Source organism: Galeopterus variegatus, unplaced genomic scaffold (assembly GCF_000696425.1).
Source record: "Galeopterus variegatus unplaced genomic scaffold, G_variegatus-3.0.2 Scaffold792, whole genome shotgun sequence".
Taxonomy (NCBI): Eukaryota; Metazoa; Chordata; class Mammalia; order Dermoptera; family Cynocephalidae; genus Galeopterus; species Galeopterus variegatus.
The window spans coordinates 508,050-520,688 of NW_007726903.1; the positions used below are offsets into that span (position 1 = coordinate 508,050).

Here is a 12,639-nt window from a genome sequence, read left to right on the forward strand (position 1 = left end):
CACAGTCCTACAATCTAATCACCTCTTTAAGTCTCCACCTTTGAATTACCATAATAGGATTCCCGCCCTCTTAACAGTCGCAGTGGGGACCAAGTTTCTAATACATAAAACTTGGGGGACACAATCCAAGCTTCAGTGAATTTTGGGGGACATAATCTAACCCACTACATCTTCCCATGAGAAAGAGCACCAGAGGAAGTGGACCCAGGTATAGGCAGAGGGGTTAATGTTATGAGAGCTCTTCTTTCACTTTTACTTACATGGATTAGTTCTTCCATTGTAAATATATCTGCAATTCACCTTGGACTAAATATGCTAATGCCTCTGTATTCTTTTCTGATAAGTTCCTCGTATTCTTCAATTTACTTATTCATTTTTAAATCTAATTTTAGACCTAGACAGTGAGTCTTAGATTCTAGTCCGTATGATTTGAATACATTTATTCAGTATTTGTTACATGTGTACATGCATCTCTTAACCTAAAGTAGCCACAGTAACATGTAAGAGAAAGAGTATAACTATGTAAATGAAGTATTTCCCTAACAAATTTTTAGGATTGGATTTTGGAGGATTAATTTTTTTGGAGAGTATCAAAGCTCCTATATATTTTTTAAAGATTTATTATATCTTTTCCCTTAAAATCATTCAAAAGAGGAAAACATTTTGTAATAGCTTACATCTTATTTGTAAAGACTAGATAATTACAGTGTATACCACTCTGACAATGAGCATTTGGTATCAAAGATACATTTTCAATTTTCTGAAGTTTTGTCAAAATAGATATGAAATCTGCTGCTGATTTTATCACATAGAATACTTTCTAACTAATATTACTTTTCATGTAAATTTCTTTTTTGTTTTTGTTTTTTTTTAAGGTTGACAGTCAAACTGACAAGCTGTGAATTCAGAGTTAAGGCTGTCATACTTTTTTTAAAGCCTCATCGTCCTTAAGTGCAGTCTTTAAGGAATTAGTAATATTTTATAATTATATATTCCTTTTCATCTGAAAATGTCAGAAAGCAATTTCCAAATTATTTTCTAATTTTTACCCCATGAATTCGTTTTTATTTTCTATGATATTTGCTAATAGGGCAGGATCATTTCCCAGTGCTTTTAAATGAAGAATGAGGAAGGCAGTGCTCAAATGAAACTCTGATCAATAAAATATTACGGCCTGGTTATAAGAATATTGTCTCTCAGTTATTTATTGCCGTGGAACAAACTGCCTCAAATTTAATGTCTTAAAACAACAGCAGTGTACTATTCCTCATGATTTTGTGGTTTGACTGGGCAGTTCTGCTGGGCTCACATGATCTCCAAAGCACCTGGCTTCAGCTGGCACACGGGCTGAAGAAACTCCAAGAAGACCTTTCTGCATGTCTGGTGCCTTGGTTCTCCTCCATGTGGTCTCTCTCTCTCCAGGTGGATAGCCTGGACTTGCTCACGGCATGAGAGCTGGCTTTCTAGGGTTTTCCAAGAGGGAGAAAACATAAGCTGCCGGTCTGGAAGGCTGGGTCTGGAACTGGCAGATGATCACTTTGATCATATTGTGTATTTAAAGTAAGATACAGTGCTAACCCAGGGAAGAGGGAAAGTTGCCTCCACCTCTTCATGGGAAGAATGGAGTGTGCGTGCAGGGATGGGGAATTAGTGGCAGCCGTCTTTGGAGACTGCCTAGCACAAATGATTTTGTGGTTGTATAGTATTTCCTGATTTTAAAGATCAATTAATGAAATTAGGTCTACCTAGTATTACCTGTTATTTGTTCAAATGACATCAGCTTTGTTACTATATTCCAGAGACTTAAAGCTACATATTTGATTTTTAGTTGAATTCATAAATGTACATTGTCATTTTTCTTCCTATCTCTTTGCTGCCTATCTTTTCCTTTGAACTAGAGATATTATGGAATAGTTAACACATTTTAAATTGACATTTGGGGAAGCTTATCAAAATTATAGGGAGCAAATACTGTTGAAAATGAGCGTAGGCATTCATTTCTAAAATTTTTAGAATTTTTGAATATATGTACATGAAGGACATTGGTTTAGAGTTTTCTTACAATGTCTTCATCTGGTTTTTGTATCAGGATGATGCTAGCCTCATGGAAAGTATTTTCTCATTTCAGTTTTCAGGAAGAGTTTATATAGAATTCGTATCATTTCTTCTTTAAGTGTTTGCAGAATTCACCATTGAAACCATCTGGGCCTGGAGTTTTCTTTGTTGAAAGGTTTTTAACCACAAATTCAATTTCCTTAATAAGCATAGGGCTGTTCAAGTTATCTATTTCTTCTCGAGTGAGATTTGGTAGTTTGAGACTTTGAATGAATTTGTCCATTTCATCTAAGCTGTCAATTTCATTGGCATAAAGCTCTTTATAATATTCTCATATCTTCCTTTTAGTATCTGTAGAGTCTATAGTGATGTCACCTCTCTCATTCCTGAATTGGTAATTTGTGTCTTCTGTTTTTCTTTTCCTTACCAGTCTGGCTAGAGGTTTATCAATTTTTATGGATCTCCTCAAAGAACCAGCTTTTGGTTTCATTTATTTTTCTCTACTGTTTTTCTTTATTTTTTAAATTTAACTCATTTCTGCTCTGATCTTTATCATTTATTTTCTTTTAATTCTTTTGGGTTTAATTTGCTTTTTTTTCTAGTTTCCTAAGGTGGAAGCTAAAGTCACTGACTTGAGACATTTCTCACATTTTCTTGAGAAATGGATGTTAAGCAGATAAAGAAAAGTTATAAAAGGCACTAAAATCTTCAATGACTTCTGATTGTCTAATTGTAGGACAAAACCCAAATGCTTAAATTGTTACTCATAAACCTTTAAACTGAGTTTAAATTTAAGGAAGTAAACCAATGCACGGTTACCTACCCTTCAATCCAAAAGGCCGTTAAAATGCTAGTAAAGGAATTTCAAAAGGGGACAAGTCCACAAAAATGGAAAGCTGGGTGGGGGAGGGCATTAAGTGGAGAACTGATTGCAAAATTTTTGAAGTTCATGGGCACATGTTGATAGATAAAGCAGAGCAGGAAAAGTACAGACAGAGTGGACTGTAGAGAGCAAATGGCAGGTCTGCCTGGCAAAATCCTAGGAGTCACTTGATTTAGAAACAGGAATGAGAGATGAAAATGAAAGCAGACAGGTTAACTAAAGACATCCTTCATGGAACTCTTCTGAATTGCTCCAATTGCTTTCTCAGTCACTGTCTTTCTTTGATTTCTTTTCACTGAGGTCCAGAGTTGTTCTCAACATTTCTTCTAAATATGTCTTTGTTTTCATTGGTTTCCATTCTTACTTTGCTGGAGTACATTCTCAAATAGCTCCTTCAAAAGTATCGCCCCCCAGGCATATTTGGAAATGTTCCTGTTGGATGTGTTTTTTTTTTTTTTCCCGTGTCCGGCAACGGATCGCAACCCTCAGTGTTGCACCCGCACCTCGCTCAGCCAGTGACCGGGAAGCGGTCTGTATGTGGGATCTGAACCCTCGGCAGGAGCACCGCCACGCTCCCAAGCAGCGCACTGTAGCAGTGCGCCACCAGGCCGGCCCCCCTGTTGGATGTTTTTGATTATCACATTGTCTGGGGGTTGTAGTACTGCTAAGTCCTTGAAAACTTGAGTCCATGAAAATGATTTTCTCTCTTTGCCCTTTCACATGATTGAACATTTGACTGGCTAAAGAATTCTAGGTTCAAAATAATTTTCTCCAGTATCTGAGAACCGCTTAAATTATTTTCACCATCCACATTTACTGATGAATGAGAAGATAGCTGATACCAGTCTGATTCTCTTTCATTTAAGTGTGCTTAGAAATGGGTAAAATTTGCTCTTGAGTGGGTATTGCAGATTGTGTTAAATGTTTTATATTTTATTTTTTAAATTTTTATTTTTCAGACAATGAATGATTTTGACTATTTGAAACTACTAGGTAAAGGCACTTTTGGGAAAGTTATTCTGGTACGAGAGAAAGCAAGTGGGAAATACTATGCTATGAAGATTCTGAAGAAAGAAGTCATTATTGCAAAGGTAACTGATCACTAGAGTTGAGAACTAAATTTTTGTTTGCAGTGTGCACACGTGTGATGCTCATGCATGTACATGCTAAAGTGTAGAAATTTTATTAAACAACCAAAATATTGATTGTGGGCTATTGCTACAGTAATATTTGTGTATTAATATTTATTTATAAAGTTAAAAGTTTTCAGAATTATATAACAGTATCTAGATATTGCATACTACAGCTATTTTACTCTTTTGAGGAAATAGAGATCTTTATCCTGTGTTTGTGTGATTGGGAGAATGATTTTATCATATATTTGTAATCTGTATTACTAATTACACTGGTGTTGCTTTTTTAATATTTTACCCCAGTGTTCTGAGTTTCTTATTAAAGATTGATTAGAATAATGTACATCATGTTTTACTTATAAATTATAGAGCTTATATAACATTGGATGATAAAGCATCCTAAGTAGATTTGAAAATACTTGAATGTTTGAAACCAAAAGAAATGATAGTCTTGGAAATTTTTTTAGGAGGCCTTTAACTCGCCCTCATACCTTTGTCTTAGACCTTTACAAATAATTAACATGTTAAAGATGACAGTTCTCACTCAGAGTTCTGAATTGAATCCCAAATTCCCTCAGTAGATAAATTTGATACACTTTACAAATTGGCTCATGCTTTATGTCTGTCTTCATTCAACAAGTGACACATATATAATATTGTTGTACTTTATAGGCTACTTTAATTTTCAGTTATTTTCAACAGTAGTTACCTCATCTGGAGTTTATCGCCCCACACACTTCGTGAAACTATTTTCCTCCTGCCTTTGTACATTTAGATCAATCTCAACTCCTTCACAAGTCAGTGTCTGTTGGAAAGAACATTGACTTTGTAGTCATATAGACTATGTTCACATCCCACCTAGTAACCTTCAACAACCAGCTTTTGGGAGAGCACTGCTCCCTTAGGGGCATTTGGAAATGTTTGTGTGTAAGGGGGGCATTTTCTTATCACAGTGGCTCAGGGAGGGGGACACTTCTGACAGTTACCAGGTAAAAGTCAAGCATGCTAAATATCCTGCTGTGTATTAGACAGCCTGTCAGAACCTTCATTTTTTCATTTGGGAAATTGGTAGACTAAAGCCTATTGGATAGGAATATTAAGAGTATTAGGATATGTAAAGTATGGAGCGTAGTATCTGGTACCTATTATTAATTAAACTGATATTTTCTGGGAGGTAGTATAGTGTAGTAGGCTCTGCCACTTAGTAAATAGTACCGAACAAATTACTAAACTTTAATACTTTTATTTTCTAACATCTGCAAAATGGGACTAATAATAGTACCCATCTCATAGGGTTATTGACAGGTTTAAATGAATGAATAAATGGAATAGTATTTGCTATAATTATTAATAATGATTAAATAAACTTAATAAAGTACATATTGAATAAAATTGAATTAAAATTAAAATAGTGTGAAATGAAAATAAATATATTATTGTTATAAATAATTGCTATTATTATTACTACCTACTGTGTATCAAGTATCACTAAATATCAGTTCCATTGTTTTTCCTTTTTATTACTAGCTTCACTTGGACCCATTATTTACTTTCTATTTATCAAACTTGAGAATATCTTATTAGACGTTGTTTCATCTCACTAATTTCTTATACTTTCCTGAGTAACGGTACAGAGTTGGGTATATTTCACAAATGATAGAATATCCTGATTGATGTAGGTTCTTCTTTCCCCAACAAATCTGTTTATCAGTTTCTTGAAAGAAAACATGCTTATTCATAGCAAAATAATGAACAGTGTGAAGTTTTGGAGTCTGACAAGACCTGGGGTTTGAATCCTAATGTTGTGGCCTTCTCAGAGCATCGTATCAGGGAATAAATGATGTTGATATGTCTTCTTACTGGTGATGTTAACTGGATTACTTGACTAAAGGTGGTGCCTGCTGGGTTTCTGCCCTGTAACGTAAATCTTTTTCCCTTTGTTATTAATAAATGTCTTAGAGGAAATACTCTGAGACTATGCAAACATTCTGTTTTTTCTTAAACTTCTTTTTAAAATTTATTTTTTAATTGAAATGTATTGATTGTACCTATTTATAGGGTACAGAGTTATATTTCAGTACATTTGTACTATGTGTATTGATCCAATTAGGGTAGTTAGCAAATTCATCGTTACAAAATTTTATCGCTTCTTTGTGATGAGAACATTTAAGCTCCTCTCTTCAATCCATTTGAGAGCGTATAATAAATTATTGTTAATTGTAGATATCTAGCTCTATGGTACACCACTAGAACTTATTTTACCTATCTAGCTGTAATTCTGTCTCCATTAAACAACCTCTCACTATCCCCCTTTTCTCTTCTCCTTCCCAACCTCTAGTAACCACAGTTCTACTCTCTACTTAGAAATTAATGAAAATGAAAACACAGCACACCAAAACTTATAAGATGCAGGAAAAGCAGTGCCAGAGGGGAAATTTATAGCTATAAATGCTTACATTAAAAAAAGAAATCTCCAGTCAACAACATAACTTTGTAACTTCAGGGACTAGAAAAAGAACAAATTATACCCAAAGCTAGGAGAAGGCAGGAAAAAATAAAAATTAAAGATAAATAAAATAGAGAATAGAAAAACAACAGAGAAAATTGACAGATTCTAGATTGACTAATAAATGTACGAGGAATGATGGAAATAGAAAATCATCATTAGAATACAACTGTAATAATTATTGTGGAAAAGATTTTATAATGTTGTGTATTCTGTACCTGATTTGTTGGGAATTTTTTTCATGAAGGGATGTTCCATTTTTTCAAATGCTTTTTCTGCATTATTGAATGATCGTATGGTTTTTGTTCTTCATTCTGTTAATGTTATGTATCGTGTTTACTGATTTGTGTTATATCGAACCATCCTTGCATCCCTGGTATGCATTTCACTGGTCATGTTGAATGACCTTTTTAATGTGCTGTTGAATTTGGATCGCTAGTATTTTGTTGAGGATTTCTGCATCTATGTTCATCAGGGATGTTGTGTCTTTGTCTGGTTTCCGTATCAGTGTAATGTTGGCCTCGTAGATTGAGTTTGGAAGTATTCTCTCCTCCATAAGTTTTTGGACCAGTTGGAGAAGAGTTGCTATTAGTTTTGTTTAAATACTTGATACTTTTCAGCAGTGAAGACATCAGGTCTTAGACTTTTCCTTGATGGGAGACTTTTTGTTACCGATTCAATTTCTTAGTTGTTATTAATCTGTTTAGATTTTCTGTTTCTTCATAATTCGATCTTAGTAGGTTTTGTGTGTTCAGGAATTCATTTCTTCTGGGTTATCCAATTTGTTGGCATATAATTGTTCATAACAGTCTCTCATGATGCTTTGTATTCTGTGATATCAGTTGTAATGTCTTTTTTAACTGTAATTTTATGAGTTTTCTCTCTTTCCTTAGTCTAGGTAAAGGTTTGTGGATTTTGTTTATCTTTAAAAAAAAAAAAGTGGTTTGTTTTGCTGATCTTCTGCATTATTTTTCTAGGCTATTTCATATTTTTCTATCCTGATGCTTATTTTCTTTTTTTCTACTAATTTTAGTTTGAGTTTGTTCTTGTTTTTTTAGTTCCTTGAGGTGCAACGTTAGGGTTTTTTTTGAGATCTTTCTTCTTTTTTGATATAGACATTTATTGCTATAAACTTCCCTCTTAGATCTTTTGCTGCGTTCCTTTGGTTTTGGTATCTCGTGTTTCTATTATCATTTTCTAAAGAAACTTTGATTGCTCTTTTAATTTCTTCATTGAGCCTTTGGTTATTCAGGAGCATGTTATTTAATTTCAGTGTATTTGTAAAGTTACCAAAGTTCCTTCTGTTATTCATTTCTAGTTTATACCATTTTAGTCAGAAAAGATACTTGATATGATTTCATTCTTAAATTTGTTAGGACTTGTTTTGTGGCCTAACATATGACCTATCATGGGGAATGTTCTATGTGCAGCTGAGAAGCACAAGATTTTGGGGTGGGGGGGGTCTTTCCTTGTCTTTCAGCATTTCACTTATCATGTGCCTCAGTTTGGGTTTCTTTGAGTTTATCCTGCTTGGAGTTCATGGAGCTTCTTGGATGTTTATGTATTTCATAAAATTTGGGAAGGTTCCAGTCATTATTTCTTCAATCATTTTTCTACCCATTCCTCTCTTCTCTTTCTGGGATTCCCACAGTGCGTGTGTTGATCCACTTGATGGCATCCTATAGGTGCCTTAGGCTCTGTTCACTTTTCCTCAGTCTTTTTTCTTTCTGTCTCTCTGACTCTATAATTTACATTGTCTTCACATTTGCTGATTGTTTTCCTTTGCCAGCTCAAATGTGCTTTTGAACCACTCTGGTGAATTTTTCATATCAGTTAATGTACTTTTTACCTCCTGAATTTATTTTGGTTCTTTTAAATTTTTTTTATGTCTTTATTGATATTTATACATTGTTTTCTCGATGTTGTCCACAGCTTCTTTTAGCTCTTTGATCACTATTTAAGACAGTTGTTTTTCTGTCTTTGGCTAGCAAGTCCATCATCTGGTCTTTCTCAGTGACAGTTTCTGTTGATTATTTTTTACCCTTCTAATGGGGTCATACTTTTCTCTTTCTTTGTATGCCTTATGGTTTTTTTCATGGAAAATTGAACGTTTGAATCTTGTAATATAGTAACTCTGGAGCTCAGATTATCCCTTCTTCCGAAGGATTTGCCTGAGTGTAAACTTAGGTCTTCTTAGTTTTTTTTTCTGAGGCTTTGCCTTTTGCTGGTCATGCACAGTAACTTTCTAAATTCCCCTGTGTATGTGGTTGCTTTTCAGTGTCCTAGTCCTTAAATTCTTGGCTCCTAAAAAGGGAACTCTCCAGAGTTGCAAAATAATTACATCAGATTCTGCCAGTGTTATTGTTTAGATAGGGAGATGGATTCCTGATGTCTTCTCCACTGAAGAGTATTCTTTCTCCCTCATTTATTTATTCAATTATTTAATGATTTAGTACAGAGTTACGGGTATTCACGGATATTTATTTTACTCTACAAATTATAATTCAATGCTGTTATGTATTTTATTGTTAAAATTATTCTAGCTTTGCCTTTGGGAACTCTTTTAGTTTGTTCCTGTGCCTTTTTGACATTATCTTCATCCTTATTATAGTGTCTCTTTACTTTTTGGCACCACAGGATTCTCCATGGTCCTCTTGTATTTTCTTTACTCCAGCCTTGGGATCAACCTGTTTCTACAAGGATCCCTAGTTTGAATCCCTTGTTTTCACAGTATTAAAAGATTTTATGAAGAAATGATTTCTTCATGAATGAAAAGAAAGAAATGTAGCTGATGTGCAAGTGCTCTACCTGGTGGAGCCCCAAGAGATGCCTAATCTCTTTTTTTTGCAAGTCCTGAGAGCAGGAGTGGACAATAAATAAGTATAAGAGGTTTTAACTTATCTTGGCTAAAACAGCTGGGCCAGTCTCATCCCACTCAGGTCCCCAGCCATACAGAGTGACTGAACATATAGTGTTTATATCATCCGGATAAAAATAGAACTGCCCTTATTATCATGGTTATTGAGTAGTCTGTCTTGGAAAGGCCAGGATTGCAGGTGTGGCAGTCGGCATCCTCTCTTGCTGGACATTTCTGGAAGTCAGAGCAGGGTAGTCAAAATGCCTTTCAGTTTCTTACCTCATACTCTTAAAATGAAGTGTGTGAGCGTGTTTCATAATCCACATAGGAGAATTAATGATCAGTTTTCTCATCGAGCAAAGAAATCCATGCTCTATTAATTCACCTTGTCATTTAAAAATATGGACACACTATTGAGGATCACCAAGCAGATGAGAAAAATCGAAAGAGCATAAAAGAGAAGAACCAATAGGAACAAAGGCAGAGTTTTCTAGTGAGAACAAAGAACAGAAGATAAGTTAACAATCTCCAATTAATATTTGTAGAGAAGTAGAGAAAGGTACTGCATGTATGAAACAAGAATAGGATGACAAAAAGAGCAGCAGAAAAAGTAATTTAACTCTAATGTATGGTTAAAAAAAATTAGTAGAAAGGTTAGAAACAAATTTTGGAGGTTATATGAGAATGAATTGCCAAAAATAAAGAAATGAAAAATATTGAGAGAATCGTTGTGGCTTGAAGCCTCAGTCAAGGGAACCCAACATGTATGAGAATTTAAAATATTAAAAAAAAAAAAAAATAGAAGAGCTAGTCAAAGAATAATATTTTTCAGAGCTTAAGAAGTCTTCAGACAGAAAAGGTCTACTGAGCGCTGAGAAAATAAAAGAGGACCCCCTACATACTCTTTTATATCTTTAGGAAATTTCTGAACATAAACACTAAAAAGGTAATCTTAAAATCTTTCAGAAATTGAGAAGTAGATTACCTCAGTATTAAGCTGTGGGTCCTGTATAAACCCAAGCAGACTTCTCCATTCTGTCGCATTCACAACCAAAGATATTGCCCCTAGAGTAATCACTTTCACAATCTGTTTTAGTAAAAGTTTTTCAGGAACTTGATGATACCAATCAACAAATTGAGATACACCTTCGCAGCGTGTAACCCCTGGTTTTAGTAGTTAATTGGTTTTGCCACCCCATTGTGTGGATTACCTACTGCTGTAGCAGTGCTGTCTGTTTTTTCAGCGTAACTTTTCCCCTTGGTAGTAGCCATGAGGCTAGCAGCCATAGCTCAAATGGTGTGAAGTCCAAGCTTTTTAGCACCAGGTTTCACCACAGCATTCTCTTTTACTTCCTTTTTAGCTATTAAAGGCTCAAAAATTACCAGTTGATTGTGTATTTATCTTGTTTCTCATTATTTTGCATTTTTTTATGTATCTAGTGAGTCACCTCTTTGAGTTGGGCCTGTTATTTCTAAATTCCATTGGCAACTTTTATGTGTAGTAACTTATCATAGCTGTTGTGACTTGGTACACATCAAGACATCGAAGGTTGGCCGTTGCCTGCCCTGTCATCCTTCCTTTTCCTGAACAATGTTTTGCCATTTTTGGTGCGTCAGGGTTCTTCTAAAGAATCCTACTTCTGATGCCAACTCTCAGGCTCAATGATTTCAGGACTCACAAGACTCAGTAAAGCTGATATATGAGGGGTATTAAAATAGTTCATGGAAAGATTGGTATTATCTTTTAATTCCTTTTTTTTTTTGTCTTTTTGTCTTTTTTCGTGACCGGCAACGGATCGCAACCCTCAGTGTCGCGCCCATACCGGACCGGGACCGGCAACGGGATCGCAACCCTCGGTGCTGCCCCCGCTCCTCGCTCAGCCAGTGAGCGGCCGGTCTGCAAGTGGGATCCGAACCCTCGGCGGGAGCGCCGCCGCGCTTCCCGAGCGGCGCACTATAGCAGTGCACCACCGGGCCGGCCCTTAATTCCATTTTTTCACAAACTTAATGAATCTTTGAAGTACTCTCATACACATGGTTATGATTCATTATAGTGAAATGATACATATTAAAATCAGCGAAGGGAAAGCCACATAGGACAAAGTCCAGGAGAAACCAAGTACAAGCTTCCAGGTGTCCTCTCTCATTGGAGTCATACAGATGTATTTAGTTCTCCCAGCAATAATTTGTGACAACACTTAACACTTAATTTGTGAAGCATAAGTGTTGTCAACCAGTGAAACTCACCTGAGCCTTGGTGTCCAGGGTTTTTACAGGAGGTCAGTCTTGGGCATGCAGCACTTTCATGACTGTGTTGATCTGATCATATTCCAGCACCCCAGAACAAAATCAGGCACATGTGTTTATCATTCATCCTGTTGTTAGCATAAACTGTCTGGTCAAATGGTACCTTGTGGCCCAAGATCTCTGGCATACACAAATACTCTTTATCAGGCTGAATATCCCAGTGGATCAGAGCATATTTTCCAGGAGCTGGCTAAAGGTCACTCCTGAAGACTGACCTTTTCTGGGAATGTGCAGGGTTTGAGCCAGGTCTGCTGAGCTAACCCTTTCTGCACATACCTCCATTAAAATATTGACACAGTGCTTTGGCTTGATCACTGGCACCTCCATCTTCTTCAGTTCATAAGTTATTACCGGTAGGGCCTCATGAAAAGCTCTTAACATTATCTTCCAGCTTCTTTGATCCGTTCTTCCATATTCTCTTGAACCTCTGTATTAAGCATTGCGTTAATGATTATGGTTTGTTGTAGGAAGCAGGTAATGGTTTGATCTGCTGTATCTTCCTCAGCTGTCATTGTGTTGTTGGGGCTGTTTTTTCATTCATAAGACTTCTGGAGTTACTTCTTGCAGTTTGTGAAGTTTTTATCATTCTTCAGCAACATATATCGACATTATTATTTGTTCTTTATTTACTAGTTCATTTGGTTATTCTTTTAATAAATATACATTGAACACATAATTATTTGCCAGGCACTGCTCTCGGCAGACAATAAACAATAAACATAATAAATGAGTAAATTATATACTAATACATACTATGAATAAAAATGAAGTAGGGTAGGGGAGTTTAAGAAATTATGATGGGGGCCGGCCCGGTGGCGCACTGGATAGTGCGCCGCTTGGGAAGCGCGGCGGCGCTCCCGCCCGAGAGTTCGGATCCCACATGCAGACTGGTTCCCGC

At 35.9% G+C, this 12,639-nt stretch overlaps 1 protein-coding gene across 1 annotated transcript in view; it reads left to right on the forward strand.

Annotated features, from left to right (window-relative positions):
- AKT3 (v-akt murine thymoma viral oncogene homolog 3) overlaps positions 1-12,639 on the forward strand; it is a gene marked incomplete at its 3' end in the record, with an annotated part of 202,716 nt that overhangs the window by 181,803 nt on the left and 8,274 nt on the right. The window contains exon 6 of the mRNA XM_008572488.1: positions 3,898-4,029. Coding sequence (XP_008570710.1) covers positions 3,898-4,029 — 132 coding nt within the window. The remainder of the gene's footprint in view (positions 1-3,897; positions 4,030-12,639) is intronic.